Source organism: Palaemon carinicauda, chromosome 11 (assembly GCF_036898095.1).
Source record: "Palaemon carinicauda isolate YSFRI2023 chromosome 11, ASM3689809v2, whole genome shotgun sequence".
Lineage (NCBI taxonomy): Eukaryota > Metazoa > Arthropoda > Malacostraca > Decapoda > Palaemonidae > Palaemon > Palaemon carinicauda.
In genome coordinates this window covers 137,367,258-137,393,972 of record NC_090735.1, presented here as the reverse complement: position 1 = coordinate 137,393,972, position 26,715 = coordinate 137,367,258, and the positions used below count along the sequence as shown (strand labels likewise).

Here is a 26,715-nt window from a genome sequence, read left to right as displayed (position 1 = left end):
AATTATTTCAAGACTTTAGCATCTCTATTATGATACCATTAATTTTTACAATTTCTCAAGGGTTTTTATCCTTCACAAATTATCATCAAGAGGTTGGGCTTTCAACAAAGAAGCTAACATCGGTAATAAAGTTTGAGTGCTGCTAAGACACTTTTGAGCAGGACTAAAATCAGATTCTTCCGAAGCAGTAGCCTATATCTGTAGGCCTAATCTGGAATTGTTAAATAGGGAACCTTCCCACTATCTACTGCTTTTACAAGATTTTTTTTTTAATCTCTACACCAGACTCTGCTTTACCATTCAATGTAGGATAATGAGGACTACTTGTTATATGTTCAAACTAATAATCTAAAGCAAAAATTTTAAAATCTTCACTACTAAACTCAAGACCATTGTCAGATACCACAACAGTAATTAGTCCATACCTTGCAAAATGAGCTTTTAGTTTCTTATTACAGCACTTGCATTAGTGTTTTCAAGATAATCTATTTCCCCAAAATTAGTAAAGTGATAAATAGTTACTAAATAATTAAGATTCTTTATATTCATCAAATCAAACCTTTTTCCCATGGTCTGTCAGTCAACTAATATAATTTCAAACTCTCTTTCTGCTAACCAATAGGGAAGCTATTATATATATTTCACATTTCGAAATAAATTGTTTTACATCTGCATTCATACAAGGCCATTAACGTACAAGCATTCCTTGGCTCTACTCAAACAACTGTCTATACACATATGTGATGAATATAGGTCATAGGTTGAAAAATAGATGACCTCATAATCAAGGGAATAATTACTGTCTTCCTTTAAGATAAAACCGTTATGAACAGAAATTAAACACTTACACAATAATAAGGTTTAAGTACACTTGGAATATCATTCACATGATCAGGATAACCATTCAGAATCACTGACTTCAGAGATTGCAAATCTTCATCATCATCAGTTTCATTCTGAATTGTTGTTAAACTTTCAGGCATAATAGGTAATAAGTATTATAAGTTAATCATGTTGATAAGATCAAACAACCTATTCCTACCATCATAAGGAAAGTAGGAGCTTGACAAACAATCAACTAATAGCATTTCGATACCTTTTTTATGCTTAGGCTGTAAAATTCTCATCAGCATACCTTGCAGATGCTTCGGTGCCCACATAATGGTTTTAGAATGATTGTTTCAAGTGGTTTATGATCATTTTTATTACAGTCCTTCTACCAAATGTATAATCACGAACTTTCTGGGGAGCAAAAACTATCGACAATGCCTCCCTTTTTATCTAGCCATACCTAGTCTCAGCTCAGTATCTGCTAGTGGTCTGCTTGCATATGGTACCAGACCACCGGTTTGTTATACTGCCTCAAAGTGACATCTGTTCCTTTCAGTGAGGCATCACTATGAATAGCCAATTCCTTATTTGGATTGTAATAATGTACAGCAGGTGTCATAGAGATTAGTTCCTCAATTCTGTAAAAAGCATTATCATCAACACTAGTCCACTCCCACTCCAGATGTGTCAGTTTCCTCAATGGTTCCACCTCATCAGATGGGTTGTGTAAAAATTTCCTTAAATAATTAACCATGCCACCTGATTTCTAACTACCAGTGACATCTGTTGTTGGTTCTATTTTCAAGATGGCCTCCACTTTTGAAGATTCTGCCATTAGATCATTACCAGTTACCTTATGAATAAGTAACTTCCGACTTTCTTAAACACATGCTGCGATGACTTCCGTTTCTTGGTATTCGAAACTTAATGTTTACAAGCGTTGATTACCAACTAGGCATGGTAACATATTTATAAAAATAGCATAGGACTTACATATTTATGCATAATTAAATCTATGAAATCAAATAATTATAGAAATTTCAGTTATTGTAACAGTAGATAGTCAAGCAGAAAATAGAACTGAATATTCACACAATAGGCCTCCTTCTAATCTAAATATTCTAAGCAATTCAGTATACAATTATCAAGGTGATGTTGAATATCCTTCTCTGACAATAAGTCATGCTACGTCAGGGATTTGGAAAAGCAACTCGCCTCATCAACGTTAGATGTTTCATTAAATGAATGATTACTGGCTGTAGATTTCAGACATGGTAGAAAATGTCTGTATGAAAATGGTTTGTACATAAAATTATACTTACTTGTAATAACTAGAAATATAAAACTTAGCTCTCTTGCTCTAGTCTAGACAATGTGTTTAAGGTAAGGAAATAAAACCCGATAAATATTAAAACAAATTGTATTTTCTATACTGTACAAGTAAACAAATATTCATCACAGTTGCAAGTGAAACATTAAATAGTTATATATTCTGCAAAGCAAAATAAACAGTTATACAGTATACTCCTCCTCACTATGTTCTAGATGATTGACAAAGATATCTAATCCTAGAGGGCAAATGTACTGAGTTCTATTATACAGTACTGTACTAGACGCTTCACTTCTGAATAAAATATTCAATAATAAAAAAACATAACTTCACATCAGAAACTAGGAAGCTATGGCTATTCTAAACAAATTGAAGTCATGCCTAAGCAATGTTATCCTATCAAGAGATGAGCCCTTTTGTACAAAGAGAGACACAAGACGGGCCTCCATAAATTGTAGGAGAGGATTTGATCTGAACACAGCACCTCCCTTGATGCAAGGAAGGTTAGCATCTTCACTGAAATTACACTGAGGTCACTGGTAGAATCAAAATTGTTTTCTTCAACATATTCATTTGCAACTTAGTACAGTCCTCTCTTTATGCAGGGCGTGAAAGCAATACTTCACAATTCTAAATCAAAATAAAATATTTATTGATATACATAAAAACAATATTTGTAAAATAAACCAGACTTTAAACATTTATAGATTATTTTATTTTTGCAAAGATTCATTTCATTTGTAAATCAATCCAAAACAAATTTCAGCTTTTACATACATACAAATAAATATTTCTCATAATTTCTTCCACCAATGAATATTTAAGAATGACTAAATCTCAAAAGATGAAGTCTCTGATGCAATTCTAGCCTTAATAGATTGCAATGAAAGACTGACGGAGGTAAAAAGCTCAGTATGAATTCTACATGGAATTTATCTAAAAGAGTGACTTTATTAACGTTAATTCTACAATATTAATTTGTAAGCTGCATAAAGATTTGGTTGTATGTCTCCTAACTGACACCCACCGTCAATTTTACATAGATGTTACCTTCTTACAGATAATCTCTGAGACTTGCTAAGAGGAGGAGAAGAAATAAGAAATTCTAAATATTCATGCACGTGTATAGCCTTTCAAAATCATAGCACCAAAAAATAAAAAATAATTCTATGTACTGTATATAGTTTCACCATTCTCAATTTTTTTCAGATCAAAGTAAGGGAAATCCAACAAAAATACCAATCTTATTGAACAAAACTTGAAAAAATATATAATTCTCAATCAAATATACATCTACATAACCTTAACCTTTGTGCCCAGCAAACTCATCTCAGAAACACAACACAAACAATAACAACTAAACCTATGCAGTATTGAAATGCATCCTTATTTCTGCATTTCCATCCACATTAAAAGTATATTAAACCTGTTTTAACATCATGGCTATTAAAATTTCAATTTCAAGAATAAGTACTAACATTTTTGTCGTATGTAATAAAAACCCATTTAACAATGTTTTATTACCATTACCCAAAGTCTACAAACTACAGTCAATATGAAAAAAAAAAAAAAAAAACTGCTGTACCTTATAACCTGAAAGGGGATCTGAAACATAAGCACTAGATAAAACTTCACACTCGAAGCACAAGAATAAAACATAATTTACTTGACAGGAAAATTAAGTTGAGGCCTTAATCATTTTAAAGAGCTCTCACACCAAGAAATTAATTTGATTTTGTAAGTTAAAAGGTAAAATATATTTTCATTTGTGAAATTAAAACAACATTCCAGTTCTCCCTAAATTTGGGCATGAAATGAGGCCTAATCTCAAGTTGTAAAATGCAGATTCAAATGACTTAATTTAATTTTGAAATATGGTGTAACAAATATTTATTGGTATTAACAGGGGATTTGATGAGACATAACACTAAATAATAATGCTAAAACATTTTTAATAAAGGAGAAGTTAGAGGTCTCAAAATTAATCTCGCTATGGTACATATACTGTTAATGATGCAGTCAAATTTACGACTCAATTGCAGTAACATTTTACATCATACATATGTTCAAGAGAAATATTAATAGTATTTAAATAATTATACATTACTTTACATAAAGACAAGTAGAATGGGTTCATAGTATCTAAATGGAAATGCAGTACCATAATATTATCTTGAGGGATAACAAAAAGTTGCCTGAGTATAATTTCTACTGATATCATGTGATCCACAATGGGTAACTTGTAACTGGGAAAAAGTTCAACTTTTATTGTTCCTGCATTTACAGAAATATTTTGAAAATAATTTCAAAGTAACAATAAAGTAAAATGTACAAAATCTAACACCCGGAAAATTGGTCTTCAAGATGAAAGATCTTTAAACGATATGATCTCTTCACCTATGGTTTATTTGAAAGAGATTAGCCAGTTTATAGCCTTAAAGTAAATAATAAATTTTAGGTAAACCATATTCTGTAATCAAAAGCTCACAAAAGGAAGAATTAGTAATAGCTGCCTTTACACTAACAGAAACTCCAATTACAGAATTGGGTGGGATCCTGAGTAAGTCCTTGATGTTAACTGAATCCACTTTTTTGTAAATCTTGCCCCCTTTTAAAATTCTCTTTCCTCGTTTGCACTGGCCATTTTGTAAACTTAACAATACTGAAAAGCGGAAGCACATGTAATTACATTTCATGTCTTTTTTTTTTTTTAGTTTTACATTTCATGTTCATATATCACAATCATCATCCTAGCATACAATATAAAATTTTCTTAATCACTTGTTCGGTCACTTTTTCATTCCAAAATTTTCCCAGCTGGAAGAAGAAAACATCTTTGGTTCAAAGAACTTTGCTTAATAATAAAACTTCTATGAAGCATGAATAATCATAATCCTCAATATAAAAAAAAAAATCTTCACTCTAAAAACAAGTATTTGAAGAAGAGGTAATCCCATTCAAACCAAGAAAGAGATAACTTACACTACAATACAGGTTAAGTTACATTTACAAATATCTTAAGTTACATGGCATTTATATCCTACCAACCAACACTCACTTTTATCTTTATACAAGTTCTAGTTATTCAAAGGGAGATGATACAGTATATATCATTATGCCAATACTGTCAAACATTACTTTTTGTCGCAAACTTCATATATCAGCAATTACTGTATGTTGTTTTTATAATGATTACATTGCACAGGTCTGCATGCTTGAAAAGGCTATTATGACTGACAAAGATTTTCATGCTACTGCACACAGAATATAATCATAAATATGTTTGGAATAAATGGAGATATACAAATAGTGTGAAGTACCCAGCTACTAATTAATTTTACATATACAGTACTTTTAGAATTTTTACCTAACAAAACAATGGTCTTTGGTAGAATACTTAAAAATAATTATTTGCATTAAATGAGCATTACTGCCTTGAGCCACAAGACATAGAGCTCACTGATAAAATGTATACGATATTGTACTAGAGGATTGGCTTCATACAGATAAAACATGCTCCTTGTTGAAGCATGTCTAGCCAAAATCAATGTACAGTACAGTCAAAACACCATTACAAAATAGTCTTGTACAGTATATACATTTTGCAACTGATTTAATTGCTAACACACACACACACATATATATATATATATATACATATATATATATATATATATATATATATATATATATATATATATATATATATATATATATATATATTATATATATATATATATATATATATATATATATATATATATATATATATATATATATATATATATATATTATACATATATATATATATATATATATATATATATATATATATATATATATATATATATATATAATATATATATAATATATATACTGTACAAAACTTTCCTGCCTGAAAATTTGCTTTCTGAATGGTCTCACATTGAAATCATAAAATATTAGGTATACTGTTTAGTGATATTTCTGAGGCAAAAGATTGTCAATATTTTCACTCAGATGAAATTTGGTTGCCTCCCAAGCATAAGTATTTGCATACATTACTATGCATTTCTCCAGGTATTCTCAATTTCCGAATATTTCCCTGTAAAGTTTCAGTAGTAGTTACATATGCTAATCATCCACTAAAGCTGCTATATCTCAGTAATATACGAGCACATATGACTTGAATATGACATGAAGTTAAAATCTTTCAGAAGCTCAGTGGTGGAGCCTTCTCATGTACAGAAAAATGATTGGCTTTAAATCCTTTTTACGGTACAAAGAAGGATGTTACTGCTGGATTTAACGTAGAATTGGGGAGCTTCGTTGATTGTTTCATATATATATATATATATATATATATATATATATATATATATATATATATATATATATATATATATATATATATACAGTATGTGTGTGTGTACAATGACATGTTTAAAGGTATTCAAATTCTTCATGGCAGCACCAGCACAAGAAACATTAGAAGGCATTATTTGTGAAGGTTGGAATTGGACTAGAATAACAGATGCTTACTAATAACTATTTACATTCCTGTACAGCTCTATAACACATTGGACAACCAAGCAGTGTTGAATGCACCACAGCGGGCTTGCGTACTATTTCCACGTCACTGCAAGAGTTGCGCGTTATATGTCTAAGGTTCTGTGTGTACTTTCTATTTTCTAATAACTACCATAGCCTCCTTAATTGTTAAGGTACACCTCTCAATCCTTTGTATTATGTAGCATAGTCTTACACCCTTTTCCATGAGAGAAACACAACCGTCTGCTGTATTTCCTCTGAGCACGTTTCCAGATTGTATCATAAATGAGCAGCCCTGGCCAGCAGTGCATTACTACTGTATATTAACTAAAATTCCCTACATAGAAGTAAAGTTATTGTGTGTACCACTTTAACAACTGCTTTCTGTGCTATAAGACATATACACCTCCATGTATACTTACAGTACATATTGAGATTACTATACACCTGGTATAGATTTCATAATCATTTTTACTTAGGAAAGTATTTTCACTGAATATACCCAAATCATCACCATTTCCTTCCATTGGCGTACTTGTAAAACATTTCTTTCTTCATTTCAAGAATTCTATAACTATTCTTCAGATATGGAATTGAAAGAGTTAATTTCAATATTATGATTTCAATTCCATTAATAATAACAATGTCAGTTCATGCCAGGCTAAATAGCACTGGATACCCTCTGCATTACAATCATGGCAGCAACATGAAAATGTACATTTAAAAGTAATCTTTCGGTAGTTTTGTATACAGTACTGTATGTAACTATCTCCCACTACTTGAGGTAAAACAGTCTGCAAGCAGCATTATCACATCAAGCAGTCTCTTAGGCTGCTATTACTAAGTGACATCAGTAGGCATCACCAGTGAATGTCACATCCCCTTATAATATACAAACTTTCACTTCATTTGTCGTGGAAACAGAGGCAGGGGAACTTACAGATGACACCACAGCCAGCAAAATACACAAACAACGAAAAGTTCATGACGAATTCCATCTCCTGATTTCAAAATGGGACATTGGGGAGCAATATTCACAAATTGCTCTCACTTAAACAGAAAAGAACAGACTATTTTTCAAACTAAGACTGATAAAAAAATGCATTTTGAAAGGAATGTTTCAACTTCAGTTACAAGAAAATCTTCCCTCGGATATGAGTTTTCACGAAAGAATTCTCGAGAGCCTTACAGCTTCTGCTGCTGTGACTCGTTGAGTTTCGGGAAAACTTAATTAGAACTACCTTATTCCAAACTTCATGTTCAGAATAAAATTTCCTGAAAGTAAAGAAACGTAGTATTAATATAGGCCTACAGATAAAAAACAGTTCAGCATTCTGTTAAATCGTACAAACACAGAATTTATGCATACTGATTTAAAGAAATACCTATGTATGAAAATGGGCTTAAATATCATGTAACAAATATAACTCTAAATCAACTTTGAGCACATCTAAATAAAAGTAGCACTTTTAGACTTTGAACATGTTTTACTCAATCTTTGGATATTCTAATCTAGTAAACAATCTTTGTGTGAAGCACTCCCTGTCTATAATCTACTATAGTCAGTCCATCATTTTCCCTTCGCTTACAGGTATTTAGAAAATGAAATGGACAATAATACATAGTATGTTAGTGAGTGTGTGTGTATGTGTACTAAAATGTTCATGCAATCAAGAGATCTCAACTAGTTCAAAAATACTTTTGCCTTCAAAGGTAACTTAAGTATACAGTCCTGCAAGTTACATATGAGGTTTTAGAAGTGCAACATAGGACGAAATTGAAAAATATGCAACTTAACCAACAGGATGAATTTTGACGACAATACAAAAATGAGAACACTATCCAAAAAGATATACAGTGCCAAGCTCTAAGAGTGGTCAATATATTCTGAAGACCGCAAGATGCAGTATTTGTAAATTTATGATTTATAATATAAAAACTAGTGTTCAGGTTTTCAATTGCAATTACTGAAAAGAAGTTTTCCATTGGGGTATACTTTAACAATTACTGAGCACATCTATTCAAGATGATCCGTGCTTGAATGAAGTTAGTGGAAGTTGCAATATCAAGGTATGTGTGACGCACACACTGAGAGATAGACATGCGTAGACAAATGAATGATCTATACACAGCTAGCATCTATAAATGATGATCTATCTTTCCACAGAGATGGATTAAAATTTTTTCGTCCATTCAATATCAGCAGTGATGACAAGGGAAGCAAGAAAATCTACCTGATTCATAGACGGATGGATAAATAGAAGGAAAAGGAGTCCTTAAAACTTCCTTGGTTAAGAAAAGCATCAATGCAAATTTAGAGAAATGATAGCAAGTGTGACCAATAAAATTTAAATTTTCTAAAAATTAGGTGATATACTGTACAAGAAATAAAAATACCCAACTCACATCCATATTCAAATATTATGATTTATTGACTACAAAAGTCCATCTTTGAGAGAGAACAGTTTTGTCGCAGCGTTCTGATACTAGCCCAGCCACCTTTTCTCTTACACTATCGATGCAAAGATTGTGCCCTTCTGACTTGATCATGCGGTCACCGTCTGTGCGGACCCATCTCTGAAATTAAGAAAGAGGAATACTATTCAACACATAAACAAAACATATAATAAAATAAAGGCAAATTATACCGTATTCAATTTGCAGATATGAATGAACTCCTGGCAATATTACCCCATCTCTTTAGTAAACAATGAGATCACCGTACCTGTAGATCATTATTCTGACAGGGCTCCAGAATAAGGGTCACACCTGCCCTCGGTTCTGGGAGAGTCAAACAGAGCTCGCTGTGTTTGATCAACTGGTCCTTTGTCATCGACCATTCCTGGAAATACGGGGAGGAATCAGCAAGAATATTAGAACGAATATAAGAACATCAACATTTAAAGACAACCCATTTGGGTTATCTAAGCTTACTTATATGTACTGGATCCAGTCCAAAACCCTATCTTTCTTACCTGGTTACCACCTGTTCCATGGCATGCATAAAGGCCTATGCTGCCTTCAGCCCTGTGCCCTAAGGTATCCATACATTTGAGTCCCTGCTTGAAGACGCCGAAGGTAGAATGAGCTGCGTCGGGGACCTTCAATTCTGGGTATACATTATCCATGTACCATTTGAAATTGTGGCACTTCAACTGTTTCCGCAGTTCAGTGCGACTCTGGATACTGTAAAAGACAAATCACGTAGGGAACTATGTACCAATAAATTCTAAAAAGAACATTCAATATTATAGAAGATATATCTAGAATGTATTAAAATAGTATTGCCTTTTAAAGTAGGATATATATGGTTATTCTGTCTATGTTTCATCAAACATAGTCATGAAATGTTAATATGGAACATCTCGCACATCAGTCCCAGGAATCACAAGTGAGTCTAAATACGTTGTCATCAAACCATACGAAAACATCCGAGAAAAACAGTCTCTTACTTTCCGTAATTGACGCTTTTGGCCAGAGGTACAGCCGAGTAGTAATATTTCTTATAGTCATCCATCCAGACCTCCGCTGCTCGACGGGTGTTCCGAGCGAAGACGTTGCCTGACCCACCAGGGAAAGTGTAAGGGTGCTGCTTCCGGAACACATGACCTACCCTTGAGCATGGGACGATCTCCAAGCTGCCTCCGCATTGCCATACCCGGAAGGATATTTCTGGAAAGGAAATGCAATGTTCGTGAAAAATATGAATAACAAAAGGTGCACGATATCAAAGATATATTTTGTTCAAGTTATAAAAAGTATCTTTATTTATTTATGATGATGTGAAATATAAGGCAACCGCACAAGCACTGGGATCATGGGCCTCAACTACTGGGGTCATTGATACCAAATTATTTATATCACCCTGGTAAAATTTGAACATCATGCTATCACAAAATCAAACCATATACTGATTGGAGTAAATTTCTTATAACCTCCTTCAGGTTCTTACATTTTTTTTTCATCTAAAGAAATTCACAGAGTATCTAAATCCTTGGTGACATTCCAAGAGGAGTAAAGTTGCTTATGGAAGTTTTTGAGAGTATGTTACCTCAAGATAACTCACCAAGGTTCTCACCACCCCAAATATCCATCGCCATGTCGTACTTCCCAAGCTCCTCGAAGTACGATTTATCTATCATGAATAAACCTCCAGCAATCATCGGTGTCCTGAGTTGGGGAAAAATAAGTAAAACCTGGTACCAGAAAGTAAAGAAAACTGAGCAAACTATATTTGCTTTCAAAGAAGTATTGAAAGATCAAATAAATTAAGGATTATTCTTTTCAGTTGCAATAGCTAAAATATGATAACAAAAATTCCATGCATGATTATTTAACTCCGGTTTTGCAAAATTATTGACATTATGATGGAAAAAAATATCTACAAGTTTCCTTAGCACTGCTCCAGAGAGAAGCAATATTTGACACATCCTTACTACGATCAGACTTTAAACTCAAAATCATGAATGAGCCTAATGTACATTAAAAACTTTCACAGCTTTACTTTATAGAGCTACTCATAATGCTCATCAGCAATGCGCAAAACCCCGCAACCAAATATGCACCATTAATGTTCATCGTTAACCAGTCACACTCCCTAAACAATACGGCCCATCCTTTCTAAGACCTATTTAACGCTATCTGTAAAGCCATTACTTTGTCTTTCTCTCCTCTTTCCCTCTAACACTTCTAGAATCTAGATTATACGCTTTTCATTAAACCTATCATCCCAAATTCTCTCACATGACTATACCATCTCAAAACACTGACTCACTGTGTCACCTGGGTTGACATTTTAATCTCTTCATTTCTCCACCTTCCTCGCCCTCTGCAGCCTTTCATTACACACATTTTAAACAAATAGTTTATCTCATCATCTTCAACCTTTTACTTTCATTCATATTCAAATTTCCTTGTAATCCATTATGAATTTTCCCTTAATCAAGAGATTATTCTGTGAAATTTTCCTTTTCATCTCTGAGGCCAAAGATTCGGATTTCGTTTTCATTTCGACTTTACTTGCTCATTACTGCTACGGTATTTCAAGTTTTCTTTTGATAGCCGTATTAAATAGTTATGATTATTCAAAATGGAAACGATTATAAAAACAACTTAAAATATTCCCCATCACCTTTCTCCTCATCAGATGCTTAGTCTGTAATGTAGGTTAATTCAGGGCGCCAGCATGGTGGGGGGGGGGTGTACTCCCGTCCCGGGGCCCAGCAGTCAAGGAGGGGGGGGGGGGGGGTGACAAAAAGGTCTATAGATATAAGTGACAGTACCTCGTTTATTTTGCATTTTCTTTTTTTAAGAATAACAAAATCAAATGAAAGATACTATTAGAGGCTATGCTCTCCTAATAATCAAATCAACTGAAAAAGGATGCCAGAAACCCCACATACGTAATCATGATCTTTTAATTACTATAGTAAGACGAAAACTGCAATAAATCGGAGAAAACGGGTAAAATTCAGTGGAGTCAAAAAGTTACAAATAACTCTGCACATGATTTAAACTTGTTACTAAGTAAAAACTAAATAGTAATTAGTTAACTAACAATCAAAGGTTTTTACTAGACTTGGGACGCAACTTTCCCTTTCTCTTGAGGTAACTGGTGAATGAATCTGTGATCATCTGTTATCATCGTAATTATTACATAAAACACGTTACATGTAGATGAATCTGGATATGAGAACAATTTATTCCTGAAAGCTTGATTGGTGCAGAGTACGAGTACCTTTAACTTCCAGCGAAATTAAAGGTTCGGTATGTGTAACTTCTTCCATCTTAGTTTACGCTATAAAATTATGATATTCATGAGGGTATGGTTTGGAAGGGGTGTATTTGGAGTATCTCTATCATAAAGCTGGAACTAGGTGCATCTTTGTTGGCAAACAAAATATAAACATATTTACAACTGTATGAATGTATGCAAATATACTCTCTCTCTCTCTCTCTCTCTCTCTCTCTCTCTCTCTCTCTCTCTCTCTCTCTCTCTCTCTCTCTCTATATATATATATATATATATAATGTATATATATATATAAAATTTTGGCGCGTAATTCATATTGAGGGCAGATATAATGCATACCTCCACCACTGGCAACACATTTATGTTTTATTTTAAACAAATTGAAACATATATATATATATATATATATATATATATATATATATATATATATATATATATATATATATATATATATATATATATATATATAAGGCTCCCATGGATAGAGAAAGAGAGAGGGATGGGCCAAGTTTTTTTTTTTTTTTTTTTTTAAAGTATTGGGCCCCGAGAGGGCGATGCCTAAGCCCTGGGTTAACTTGACAGCAATCAGACTGATATCGATACGTTATCAACCTCAATATCATATCTTACTTTATCACTTGAGTCGGATCCTTTTGCCGTTTCTTCTTCTCGTCACTTGACAGGTACTCCCACTTGAAGACTAAATTCCAGTCAAATCCACCGCGGAGGTCCGCCGATGCTCCGATGTACTGGAAAGTGTCCATGCTGATGACGTCTATGATCGGACACACAACGCGGGTTCGATCCTGAGAAGATGCGTGGGGGAAACAATTTATCAATGGAGGATTTTGGCCAGTGGTTCCCAACCTGGGGGAAATTTGAAGCTTCCAGGGGGGGGGGAATAATTACACTACCTACTAACTAAAACAAGCGGAAAATGTCCACATAGTACGTGCGGTAATTTGTTGTTGGCCATTCAATTGTGATATAATCATATCATTTCTCACTGACATGATATTCAAGGGGAGAATTGGAATATCATGCCCATTTCTGAGGCAGGCGAGTGGGCATGAGGGCTGGGCGGGGCATGAGGGCTGGGCGGGGCATGGGGGGGGGGGGGGGGGGAGAAATCCGTGCGCGGACAGAGTGTCGAAAGACAGAGTGTCGAAGGACAGAGCGTCGAAGGATAAAGTGTCGAATGGACAAAATGTCGAACAGACAAAGTGTCGAACAGACAAAATGTCGAACAGACTATGTGTCGAACAGACAATGTGTCGAAATTATAAAAATGATAAATGATAAAAAGAGAGAGAATACAGTATCCACTTAACTAACGACCTAATTAACCTTTAACTATATAACAATGTTTATAATGATATATCCTTACATATAACAATTCTTACATTGTTATATTCTTACATGCATATTCTAGAGAGAGATAGAGAGAATATATATACGGTATTCAGTCTGTTAGAGATTTCTCACAAGTTAACTTCCTTCGAGATTCAAGTTTCAGTTTAAATTTCCATTCTACCTAACCTATAATAATGGAAATAATCAAGACTCAAATGGGTGGATAGAAACTGCTAAATGAAGGCTATGCATACGTGATACATAAAGTGGTTAACGAAAGAATATATTGGAAATGTGAAAAACGAAACTATTGTAACGGCAGAGCAATAACTCAAGGTGAAACAATTTCCAAAACTACTTAGCATTCACACCATTTTATTTTTTCAAAAGCGCTGAATGACCTTGTAATCCCAGTGCTTGGCGTAAGCCTAAATTGTATTTTCATATTTTATGTCTACTCATAAATAAATTTTTATTGCTTATATTGATGTATGATGTATATTTATGATCCTATAACAATTTTATTTTTTCAAAAGCGCTGAATGACCTTGTAATCCCAGTCCTTGGCGTAAGCCTAAATTGAATAATCAACTCAAAAAACATTTATAACTCCTTGTAACTCTTTATCTTCTGGATGACCTTGAAGTCCCATTGCTTGACGTAAGCCTAAAATCAATAATCAAATCCAATCTATCTCTCTCTCTTTTTAACTTTTGTCCATTCTACACTTTGTCCATTCGACACTTTGTCCTTCGACGCTCTGTCCTTCGACACTCTGCCTTTCGACACTCTGTCCTAATACCGAGGAAATCTGGATGGTTGAACTGGGTGCAGGGGGGAAATGACTGAAAAAAGGTTGGGAACCACTGGTTTAAAGAATGTTTTTACTGTTTGTATAATAAAAGGGACTTGTAACATACACTGTTAGAAAAAAATTTAATTTTAATCGAGAAATATCCGTAAAAATATACTGTTCTCAAACGTAGGCTATTCAGCAAAATACAGGTGACTGTAATTTTACCTTAATTCGTTATTATCTTGTACGAGTTGGTGACCGTAATATCACTCTTTTATGTCAATATATCCGGTTTCAAAACGGTAAAAATCCTGGAATAAATGTTGCCAGACATTCACGGTTTTTTTTTTTTTTCATTGTAAATTTCTAACAGTGTAGTATTAAAATATACATAATGGAAAAATTCTGTGAATTAAGCGATGGTTTTAAGTGAAATATTACCATAAGAACTTTAATATTTCCCAATGAATAACAATTAAATAACAATATCAAATATAATTATATTTCCATAAATGTTTAGCATAAACACTAGCGCATTGGCTTGTTGCATGTTTTTTAGAGATGTCTATTAGAATAAATAATAAATGCTAAATAAGTTTATTAGAAAAAAATATAAGCTGTTATGTATGATTTTTTACAAGTATATTGCCAGGCAAAAGAAAGTAGAAAATAAATTTCCCTAGACACAATTTTATACACAACTTGCATGGATTACATCTTTATTTGGATATCTATATATATTTTCGAATAATAGGCAATTCCTAACCAATGATTTTTTTTTATAATAAAATTAGTATTCTTTGTAGATTTGAAGATTTTTAGCCAATCACTATATTTCATATAATGAATAACTCAAGAAAATACTTTAATATGCATTTTAAAATCAATCACATTTTTTCATGACGAATCAAATAAAACAAGAGATTTACATTTAGAATACATTTTATCGCTTCGTGAAATGATTGATCTAGAAAAGTACGCCATGTGTTTTTCAGCATCCAATTATCAAGCTGTAAGAGAACAGCACACAAAAAAAGACGTCTATCAATCAACCATTCAGTAATTTCAGTTTTCCTTACCTCGGCCACCCTTTCCAGCATAGGTTCCAGCCAGTGTTGGTTGCATTCGCAGTGCGAATCCAGGAAGGTGAGAATTGGGGCTGTGGCAGCATCCGAACCGCGGACTCTAGATCGCATCAGACCTGCAGAGAGAGAGAAAGAGAGAGAGGAGAGAGAGGGAGAGATTGGAATGAAATCAATGGCAGGGGAGGGGGAAGGGGAGAGGGAGTGCCATTATTCGTCGCAATATCATATGCAAATTATGCCAGCTCCAGGTTCGAGCCGATTAAATAATGGCACTTTGTGGTTGATTCTCATAAGATTCAACTTGAAGCGTAAGATATTTGGGAGAAAACATAAAGGATGATGGGTGGAAGAGATAAGAGGCGGGTTACACAGGGAAGGTGTCTGGATATCTGCAATAAATTGGGAAAAGACTTGTAGTGTGAGGACCAGTGTGCAATAAATTGGGAAAAGACTTGTAGTGTGTGGACCAGTGTGCAATAAATTAGGGAAAGACTTGTAGTGTGTGGACCAGTGCGCAATAAATTGGGAAAAGACTTGTAGTGTGTGGACCAGTGTGCAATAAATTGGGAAAAGACTTGTAGTGTGTGGACCAGTGTGTAATAAATTGGGAAAAGACTTGTAGTGTGTGGACCAGTGTGTAATAAATTGGGAAAAGACTTGCAGTGTGTGGACCAGTGTGCATTAAGTTTGTTTGGTCGTGTTGAAACGATGGTGAAAATTGTATGTAATTCAAAGTACTGTATTAGGGAAAAGAGAGAAACGAAGACTGAAAAAGAGATTACATAGATGGAGCAAAGATTATGAATATCTAGGAAACGAATGCAAGGAGATGAACACTATAGTGTGGAAAGAATGAAGGATAATTAAGTGTGTGAAGAGAGTGCATTGATTCAGAATTGCTAAGAAGCAGGAGGCAGAGACCTATAGGGAAGATTCGATATATGGCGTAAAAGATATATTGGAAAATAAGGGCCTTGATATAGGGGAAGCGCAAGAATGCGAGCGAGATGAGGAATGGGTGGCGCAGTGAATTCTGTTGATGAGCTAATGTTCTAGAAGGTTTATAATACAGATGGCTCAACCATGCCTCAGCAGTTGAAGGATGAATGTGGCAGTGACTATAGTTTTTTTTGTACCCACCCTTGCTATATCTATATATATATATATATATATATATATATATATATATATATATATATATATATATATATATATATATATGCGTGTATACAAAGATAGCTAATTCCTATTATATATACATATATTTTTGGGCTCAAGCCATGTCGTCCTGATGGAAGTTCCTATTGGGTAGCTTCCTAGGGTATATTACAACTACGGCGATATTCCCAGAGAATTTACCTTAAGGTACCAGAATTCTAACTCTGGGAGCGAATATCCCTCGTGAAAGGGATATCGCGACATATCAGAGGACGTATTCTTGACACGCCACATGGCAATCTACACCCTGAACAGAGATTACGTATCGCAGGGGTCAATTGGCAAGAAACGAAATCGGGAAAGAAAAAGGGGGAGCCGCTCCCAAGGCTCCCTATCTCCCGTTTCGTAAGCGTGCCTGGCGCCAATCCTGGCGCCATCTGTATTCCTTTTTGCGTAGCTTAACAACTCAGTGTTTTTTCCTGTGTTTCTCGCAAATCTTGGATTTATTCTACTTTTCATGGCTTCTCCAACTTCGTCGGCCTCTGATAAGTTGAGTAACATGTCTTTTAAGTATAAATGTAGGCTCTTGGTAATTTTTTGAGTGATTAATAGGTTTAATCTTTGTTACAAGAGCCGTAGCCTACCGGAGGCATCATGGATGCTGTCGCTCGCTAGGTATAAGTTTAGTTAGCCAGAGCGACATTCCCGGTTGTTTCGCTTTAATAAATTTTAGCTATTTAGCGTTACATAGGATTTCCTTTCGTGCTTTAGTATTATTTTGGCGAAGTATTCGCCAATTCTGGCCTACGCTAGGCCATGTAGCCTAGTCGTTTGGTCCTAGTACTTCATGCATGATTTTGGTTTTTCCGAGTGTATTAAAATTTTATTGAAGCTTTAGGCTGTTTTTTATACATTTAAGATTATGTTGAATATTTCCAAGATAGTATACGAGTGAGTTTCGGTGATTTAGGTAATCGATTCTCTTGGTGCCTAGGCTAAGTTGCTTATGGAGCCTTAGTATACTTTCTCATACTCCCCGGTTGCTTTCTTTTCTTTGGAGAAGGTATGCAATCCCTTTCCCTCTTGGGCTTATCCCTAAGTGGTTTATCTGAATTAATTTTCGATAAAACTATACTGGGGTGTTACTGTACCTTCCTGTTCCAGTAAGTCTGGTTTCAGAGAGGGACAAAACAACAGAGTTTTTAGTCTGAGTCTGTGTTTGTCTGGCTTGGGGTAGAGTCTCCCTCGCTGGCCTGACACAGACATAGGAGGCTTAGCCTCCTTAGGTCACTACCGAAGGTTTCTGTACGAGATGATTCCTTCTTTTGTGATCTACCAGACTAGTCTTTGTTGCTGTTCTTGGGGGAGGATAAGTTTCTTTCCCTGGGAGTAGCAACATCTTCCTTGCTTTGGTTCTCTGGGAGCTGGCAAGTATTGCTGGCCTCCCTCCTTGGATCTCCCTTAGGCTAAGATGAGTTTCTTGGCTGCGGGTGATCCTTCTCTAAAGCAAGGTTGGTAGGACCCTCTTTTGTCCCTTCCCCCTCTATTTCCGTAATGGCCTAGCCATTACAGTACTGTACGTCATTCTACATCTGAACCTAGGATAGGTAAGGATGTGGAATTGACTCAGTCCCTTGCCGGCCGGCAGAGCTGCCGGCCGGCAAGGATCTTCTGCCTTGAGTGCTGCCCGGACCTCTCTTGGTCCCTCATCCATGCCTGCCTGTAGAGCCAGACGGCACTGGTCAGGAAGCCTGAATTAGATTCTCCCCTTCCTTATATGCACTCTTTCGGATTGCCGGGCTTGGAGGTAGTATACGCTCTTATCCCGGCATCCATTCTGTTTTCTTCTAGTACTGTACCCGACCCGGCTGCCGGCCTATGAGGCCGGCAGCCGGGCGGTTGTAGTCCTCTGGTTCTTTTGCTGCCGGCTGGCATCGGTTCTGTACCTTTGCCGGCTGGCTAATGTCAGTCCTTGTCTGCCGGTTGCCAAGAGTGTGGCCGGCAGCTGGGTACTACCTTGAGTAGTGGCCGGTCGGCAGTCATTGCTGGCCGACATTGGCTGTTGCCGGCCGGCACATGCATTTGAACCAGCGTTCTGCCACCTTATAGCTGTTAAGTAGTATACTTTAAAGCTAGTTATGGTGTGTGCCGGCCGGCACATAACCTCCTATACTGTACCAGTATTCTTCAGTATAACATATACTGTAAGAAGAAAACTATAGTATAGGTTTTGGTACAGCACTGTGTGTTCTAACACTTTTGTGTTTTCTTGCACAGCCCTTTGCTGTTGCCCTACAGATAAGAAAGTGAGTTCTTTCTTGTCTATTATCCAGGATTTTAAAATCATTGCTTAGGTGTGAGCTCCACCTGTTTCCTCTGGAAACTTTGCATTGGTTATTCTAGAAGAGATTAACTATTCGATTTTATTATCTGGAAGGCTGCAACAATTGGTTGTGAGGGAAACACAAGTGTGTGTCTTTCCTTTCTGAATTGTTATGCTATACTATGCATATCCAGTGATACATAGTTCACTTAATACTCATGGAAATTTCTTCTCTTTACAGGAGGACCCTCCGAAGTGCGGAAGTGTTTTCTGCAATGTCCGCAGCAAGAACCTCTGCGGACATGAGTTTTGTAGGAGACACGTAGCATGCGCTGTCTCCAAGGATGATCTCCGGTGTTGGGAGCCTCAGGTATGTACTGTGTGCACTAACCTGATTACTGAGGCCTTTGATTCCCCTAGGACGGCGGAATCAAGGGATATAGCAAGGGAGAAGCTTCGTACCTGAGTAAGGGGCTTCCAGAAGAACACCTTTGGACCTTATCTTCCAAGTGAGAAGATGAGGGCGTATCTTTTCCCTAAGGCATCAGCTGATGCAGTGATTCCCCAGCCTCAAGAGGAGATCCCCCAAGTTCAGATCCAGGTGGATGCTGAAGTCGCGGTCGCGATGCAAGACATCCAGTTAGATGACAGGATGTCTGACGTGGGCGAGCGTCTGGAGGAAGACCTCCTGGCAGAAGCCCAGGATGAAGTTCAAGCCCCAGACGTTGTAGAGGAAGAGGTCGACGAGGTGTCGGCTACTCCGGTTCAGATTCCGGAGCCTATTCCCTCAACATCGGCCGGTCTCCCAGTAGAGCTGGGACAGGCCCTCTCTTCTATTGTTGGAATGATCCAACAAATGCAGAAGGAGAATCAGGAGAAGGCGGCTGCAATGGAACTGCGGATGCAGAGCCTTGCAGAATCACATGGGCCCCAGAAAAGGCTCAATGTGAAAGACCTTCCCCTGTGCTCAGATGCTAACCCATGGAGGTATGCTGAGCACATGCCGATGACGACTGGAAAGATCCTCATCTCGGATAAGTTGGGCTCAGTTCCCCTAGAGGAGGTGGAATTCTGGCCCAGCAAGGCATCATATCCGGACTGTTATGTCCGGCTGAGGAAGGAACCAGCTTCAAAGGAGGAGACAGAGCCGAAGGAGGTCACTTTTCAGTGGGTACCCCAGGCTGTGTCGACACAGTCCACGGCATTCACCCCAACGTTCGAACGGCAGTCTACTTCCTTTCGAGCAAAGCCTAGAGGAGCAGCCAGAGGCTCGTCTAGGCGCCCCTCAAGGGGAAGGGGATTCAGGGGTGGTCGTGGTCAGGGAGGCAAGACCTCAGGACGGCAGTTTAAGTGAGATGATACCGGTAGGAGGGAGACTTCTGAAATTTCGGGATCGGTGGACCTTCGATCCCTGGGCCCACAGCCTACTCAAGAATGGACTGGGCTGGAGCTGGTACAGCACTCTACCCCCGTGCCTTCGGTTTTTCCAACACTCCACCCCCGTTCTGGAGGAGTACGTTCAAGAACTGTTGGAGAAAAATGTGATCCGAAAAGTGAAGTCCATCAAATTCCAAGGGAGGGTGTTTTGTGTTCCCAAGAAAGACTCGGAAAAGCTCAGAGTCATTCTGGACTTGTCACCACTCAACATGTTCATAGTGAATTGCAAATTCAAGATGCTAACACTGCAACACATAAGGACCTTACTGCCCAAGAGGGCATATTCCGTCTCTATAGACTTGTCAGACGCCTATTGGCACATTCCAATCAACCGTCGACTCTCCCCCTACCTAGGGTTCAGGCTACAACGAAGACTATACGCCTTCAGAGCCATGCCATTCGGGCTAAACATAGCCCCAAGGATTTTCACGAAGCTTGTGAGCGTAGCTCTCAAACAATTACGCCTAAAGGGAATTCAGGTAGTAGCCTACCTGGACGACTGGTTGGTGTGGGCAGCATCCGAGACAGAATGCTTGCAAACTTCCAGTCAAGTGATCCAGTTCCTAGAGTACCTAGGCTTCAAGATCAACAGAAAAAAGTCTCGACTTTCTCCATCTCAAAAGTTCCAGTGGCTGGGAATCCACTGGGACCTTTTGTCACACCGTTTCTCCATCCCGGCGAAGAAAAGGAAGGAGATAGCGGGTTCTGTCAAGAGACTTCTAGATTCCGAAAGGATATCAAGATGCGAACAGGAGAGGGTACTGGTCTCTCTCCAGTTTGCTTCGGTGAAAGACCCAGTGCTAAGAGCACAGCTAAAGGATGCAATCGGAGTTTGGAGAAGGTATGCATCAAACGCGCGAAGAGATCTGAGAAGACCAGTTCCGCTTCGGCTACGTACTCTTCTCAGGCCTTGGTCCCAAGCCAGACATCTAAAGAAGTCGGTTCTCCTTCAGCCACCTCCCCCGTCAGTGACGATTCACTCAGACGCCTCGAAGGAGGGATGGGGAGGTCACTCTCATCGGAAAAAAGTCCAGGGGACTTGGTCCAAGCTATTCAAGACCTTTCACATAAACTTTCTAGAAGCTATGGCAGTGCTCCTTACCTTAAAGAAAGTCTCCCCGCGTCACTCGATCCACATAAGGTTGGTGATGGACAGCGAGGCAGTTGTGAGATGCTTGAATCGACAAGGATCGAGGTCACCACCTCTCAACCAGGTGATGTTGGCCATCTTCCGATTGGCGGAGAAGAAGAAGTGGTACCTATCGGCAGTTCACCTTCAAGGAGTCCGCAATGTGACAGCGGCCGCTCTATCCAGGTTCACACCGATAGAGTCGGAATGGTCCTTAGACGCAGGATCATTCTCCTTCATTCTGAATCAAGTCCCAGAACTGCAGATAGACCTCTTTGCGACGAAAGACAACAAGAAGTTGCCCCTGTACGTGTCCCCGTACGAGGACCCCTTACCGGAAGCAGTGGACGCGATGTCCCTCGACTGGAACAGATGGTCCAGGATTTATCTGTTCCCTCCTCACAACCTTCTGTTGAGGGTCCTCAACAAAGTGAGATCCTTCAAGGGGGTAGCGGCAATAGTGGCCCACAAGTGGCCGAACAGCGTGTGGTTCCCCCTGGCATTGGAACTACAGCTGAAGTTTGTACCGCTACCACATCCAGTTCTGACCCAGCGAGTCCAGAAGTCGACTGTCTGCGCTTCATTACAGAAAACCCGGACCCTGCAGCGCATGATTTTCTCTCCCTAGCGGTGAGAAAGCGTTTCGGGATTTCCAAAGCCAGCATAGACTTCCTAGAGGAATATACAGTAAGTGCAAATCTACTAGAAGGCAATATGAGTCATCTTGGAGAAAATGGGTGGCCTTTGTCAAGGCGAAGAATCCGCAGGAGATCTCGACAGACTTCTGCTTATCTTTCTTCATCCACCTCCATGGTCAAGGGTTGGCAGCTAACCCGATTTCAGCGTGTAAGTCTGCTTTGACAAGACCCATTCTATATGCCTTCCAGGTCGACCTAGGTAACGATATCTTTAATAAAGTTCCGAAAGCCTGCGCTAGGCTCAGACCTTCAGCACCTCCAAAGCCCATTTCATGGTCTTTAGACAAAGTTCTTCATTTCGCTTCTCTGTTGAGCAATGAAGAGGGTGCGTTAAAGGATTTGACACAAAAAGTTATTTTCTTATTTGCACTCGCGTCCGGGGCCAGGGTTAGTGAGATCGTAGCCCTCTCGAGAGAGGCAGGTCGTGTTCAGTTCCTGGATGGGGGAGAACTGAACCTGTTTCCGGATCCTACGTTTCTCGCCAAGAATGAGTTACCCACCAATAGGTGGGGTCCCTGGAGAATCTGCCCTCTGAAAGAAGATGCATCTTTATGTCCAGTGCTCCTTACCTTAAAGAAAGTCTCCCCGCGTCACTCGATCCACATAAGGTTGGTGATGGACAGCGAGGTAGTTGTGAGATGCTTGAATCGACAAGGATCGAGGTCACCACCTCTCAACCAGGTGATGTTGGCCATCTTCCGATTGGCGGAGAAGAAGAAGTGGTACCTATCGGCAGTTCACCTTCAAGGAGTCCGCAATGTGACAGCGGACGCTCTATCCAGGTTCACACCGATAGAGTCGGAATGGTCCTTAGACGCAGGATCATTCTCCTTCATTCTGAATCAAGTCCCAGAACTGCAGATAGACCTCTTTGCGACGAAAGACAACAAGAAGTTGCCCTTGTATGTGTCCCCGTACGAGGACCCCTTACCGGAAGCAGTGGACGCGATGTCCCTCGACTGGAACAGATGGTCCAGGATTTATCTGTTCCCTCCTCACAACCTTCTGTTGAGGGTCCTCAACAAAGTGAGATCCTTCAAGGGGGTAGCGGCAATAGTGGCCCACAAGTGGCCGAACAGCGTGTGGTTCCCCCTGGCATTGGAACTACAGCTGAAGTTTGTACCGCTACCACATCCAGTTCTGACCCAGCGAGTCCAGAAGTCGACTGTCTGCGCTTCATTACAGGAAACCCGGACCCTGCAGCGCATGATTTTCTCTCCCTAGCGGTGAGAAAGCGTTTCGGGATTTCCAAAGCCAGCATAGACTTCCTAGAGGAATATACAGTAAGTGCAAATCTACTAGAAGGCAATATGAGTCATCTTGGAGAAAATGGGTGGCCTTTGTCAAGGCGAAGAATCCGCAGGAGATCTCGACAGACTTCTGCTTATCTTTCTTCATCCACCTCCATGGTCAAGGGTTGGCAGCTAACCCGATTTCAGCGTGTAAGTCTGCTTTGACAAGACCCATTCTATATGCCTTCCAGGTCGACCTAGGTAACGAGATCTTTAATAAAGTTCCGAAAGCCTGCGCTAGGCTCAGACCTTCAGCACCTCCAAAGCCCATTTCATGGTCTTTAGACAAAGTTCTTCATTTCGCTTCTCTGTTGAGCAATGAAGAGGGTGCGTTAAAGGATTTGACACAAAAAGTTATTTTCCTATTTGCACTCGCGTCCGGGGCCAGGGTTAGTGAGATCGTAGCCCTCTCGAGAGAGGCAGGTCGTGTTCAGTTCCTGGATGGGGGAGAACTGAACCTGTTTCCGGATCCTACGTTTCTCGCCAAGAATGAGTTACCCACCAATAGGTGGGGTCCCTGGAGAATCTGCCCTCTGAAAGAAGATGCATCTTTATGTCCAGTGCTCCTTACCTTAAAGAAAGTCTCCCCGCGTCACTCGATCCACATAAGGTTGGTGATGGACAGCGAGGTAGTTGTGAGATGCTTGAATCGACAAGGATCGAGGTCACCACCTCTCAACCAGGTGATGTTGGCCATCTTCCGATTGGCGGAGAAGAAGAAGTGGTACCTATCGGCAGTTCACCTTCAAGGAGTCCGCAATGTGACAGCGGACGCTCTATCCAGGTTCACACCGATAGAGTCGGAATGGTCCTTAGACGCAGGATCATTCTCCTTCATTCTGAATCAAGTCCCAGAACTGCAGATAGACCTCTTTGCGACGAAAGACAACAAGAAGTTGCCCCTGTACGTGTCCCCGTACGAGGACCCCTTAGCGGAAGCAGTGGACGCGATGTCCCTCGACTGGAACAGATGGTCCAGGATTTATCTGTTCCCTCCTCACAACCTTCTGTTGAGGGTCCTCAACAAAGTGAGATCCTTCAAGGGGGTAGCGGCAATAGTGGCCCACAAGTGGCCGAACAGCGTGTGGTTCCCCCTGGCATTGGAACTACAGCTGAAGTTTGTACCGCTACCACATCCAGTTCTGACCCAGCAAGTCCAGAAGTCGACTGTCTGCGCTTCATTACAGAAAACCCGGACCCTGCAGCGCATGATTTTCTCTCCCTAGCGGTGAGAAAGCGTTTCGGGATTTCCAAAGCCAGCATAGACTTCCTAGAGGAATATACAGTAAGTGCAAATCTACTAGAAGGCAATATGAGTCATCTTGGAGAAAATGGGTGGCCTTTGTCAAGGCGAAGAATCTGCAGGAGATCTCGACAGACTTCTGCTTATCTTTCTTCATCCACCTCCATGGTCAAGGGTTGGCAGCTAACCCGATTTCAGCGTGTAAGTCTGCTTTGACAAGACCCATTCTATATGCCTTCCAGGTCGACCTAGGTAACGAGATCTTTAATAAAGTTCCGAAAGCCTGCGCTAGGCTCAGACCTTCAGCACCTCCAAAGCCCATTTCATGGTCTTTAGACAAAGTTCTTCATTTCGCTTCTCTGTTGAGCAATGAAGAATGTGCGTTAAAGGATTTGACACAAAAAGTTATTTTCCTATTTGCACTCGCCTCCGGGGCCAGGGTTAGTGAGATCGTAGCCCTCTCGAGAGAGGCAGGTCGTGTTCAGTTCCTGGATGGGGGAGAACTGAACCTGTTTCCGGATCCTACGTTTCTCGCCAAGAATGAGTTACCCACCAATAGGTAGGGTCCCTGGAGAATCTGCCCTCTGAAAGAAGATGCATCTTTATGTCCAGTAGAATGCCTAAAGGTCTATCTTCATAGAACTTCAGACTTCAGGGGTGATCAACTATTCAGGGGAGAAACATCAGGCTAAAATTTATCTCTGAATCAACTCAGAGCGAAAATCACATATTTTATTCGCAGAGCGGATCCTGACAGTACACCCGCAGGTCACAATCCGAGGAAAGTTGCCTCATCCTTAAATTTCTTTAATTGTATGGATTTTTAACATCTCCGTTCATACACTGGCTGGAAGTCTTCCAGAGTGTTCTTTCGTCACTATGCAAAGCAAGTAGAGGAACTAAAGAGATCTGTGGTAGCAGTGGGTCGCGTCGTTAACCCTACTGTTTAACTCTGCGAGGAACAGTGGTTTTAATTGGGACGATTAATTCCAGGGTGAGTGTGTAGTTACATACTGTACTACAAACTAAATGAGGGCACTGAGTTGCCCATGTAGACTGTTCCATTTCCAAAGGTGAACCTAGCATAAGTGCAGACATGTGTGCCGAGCGTTTCTAACGCTAATGTAATTGATTTGTAATACAAACTTTTATGACTTTGATACCTCGGTATCTTAAAAGTGGCATTTAATGTTTTTTTCTTTCAGATAAACAAGTTCTGTTTACTATCACACTTATGCTTAAAGTTTTGGGTTATCTTCTTCTTATATATATATATATATATATATATATATAATTGTTGTTAACCTGTCTATTTATTGTTTGTCAATAAACTTGTTCTTGAGAACCTTAGGTCTCTTTCACCTGTGTCAATTTATTGGTATAATTGAGCATTCATTCTATGTACCTTATCTGGGATAATTCTAATAGAATTGTTCCTTTATGCAAGCTATGTTACATTGGTTTATGATTCCCTTAACGGGAGGACTCCGTCCCATAAGGGGACGAGGCCGGTTTTACTAGTTTCTTCCTATGCGGATATAAACCTTTGTCCAATACAAGTATTGTGCGGATAACTGGTCGATATTTCATATTGACGCAGTGGTTCTTTACAAACTATGCTTTACTTAATATAGGGTGAGACCACTATATTAGTTTACCTGGTATTCATACATACGTATATGTACTCTTCGAGACTTTTCCAGAGCCCAGTAGGACTCTTCCCTGTAGGGGGCAGGAAGCTCTAACATGGTTTAT

At 38.9% G+C, this 26,715-nt stretch overlaps 1 protein-coding gene across 3 annotated transcripts in view; it reads right to left on the bottom strand.

The window, feature by feature from the left end:
- Nucleotides 1-6,563: 6,563 nt before the first annotated feature.
- The window catches only part of Pgant2 (polypeptide N-acetylgalactosaminyltransferase 2), a 415,237-nt gene continuing 395,085 nt past the window's right edge, over nucleotides 6,564-26,715 (bottom strand). For all 3 annotated transcript variants that reach the window (XM_068383494.1, XM_068383491.1, XM_068383492.1), the window contains 8 exons: nucleotides 15,675-15,796; nucleotides 13,077-13,252; nucleotides 10,758-10,861; nucleotides 10,144-10,363; nucleotides 9,667-9,877; nucleotides 9,417-9,533; nucleotides 9,098-9,268; nucleotides 6,564-7,966 (listed from right to left, as the gene is read on the bottom strand). In XM_068383494.1, coding sequence (XP_068239595.1) covers nucleotides 9,113-9,268; nucleotides 9,417-9,533; nucleotides 9,667-9,877; nucleotides 10,144-10,363; nucleotides 10,758-10,861; nucleotides 13,077-13,252; nucleotides 15,675-15,796 — 1,106 coding nt within the window. In that variant the 3' untranslated portion in view covers nucleotides 6,564-7,966; nucleotides 9,098-9,112. The remainder of the gene's footprint in view (nucleotides 7,967-9,097; nucleotides 9,269-9,416; nucleotides 9,534-9,666; nucleotides 9,878-10,143; nucleotides 10,364-10,757; nucleotides 10,862-13,076; nucleotides 13,253-15,674; nucleotides 15,797-26,715) is intronic.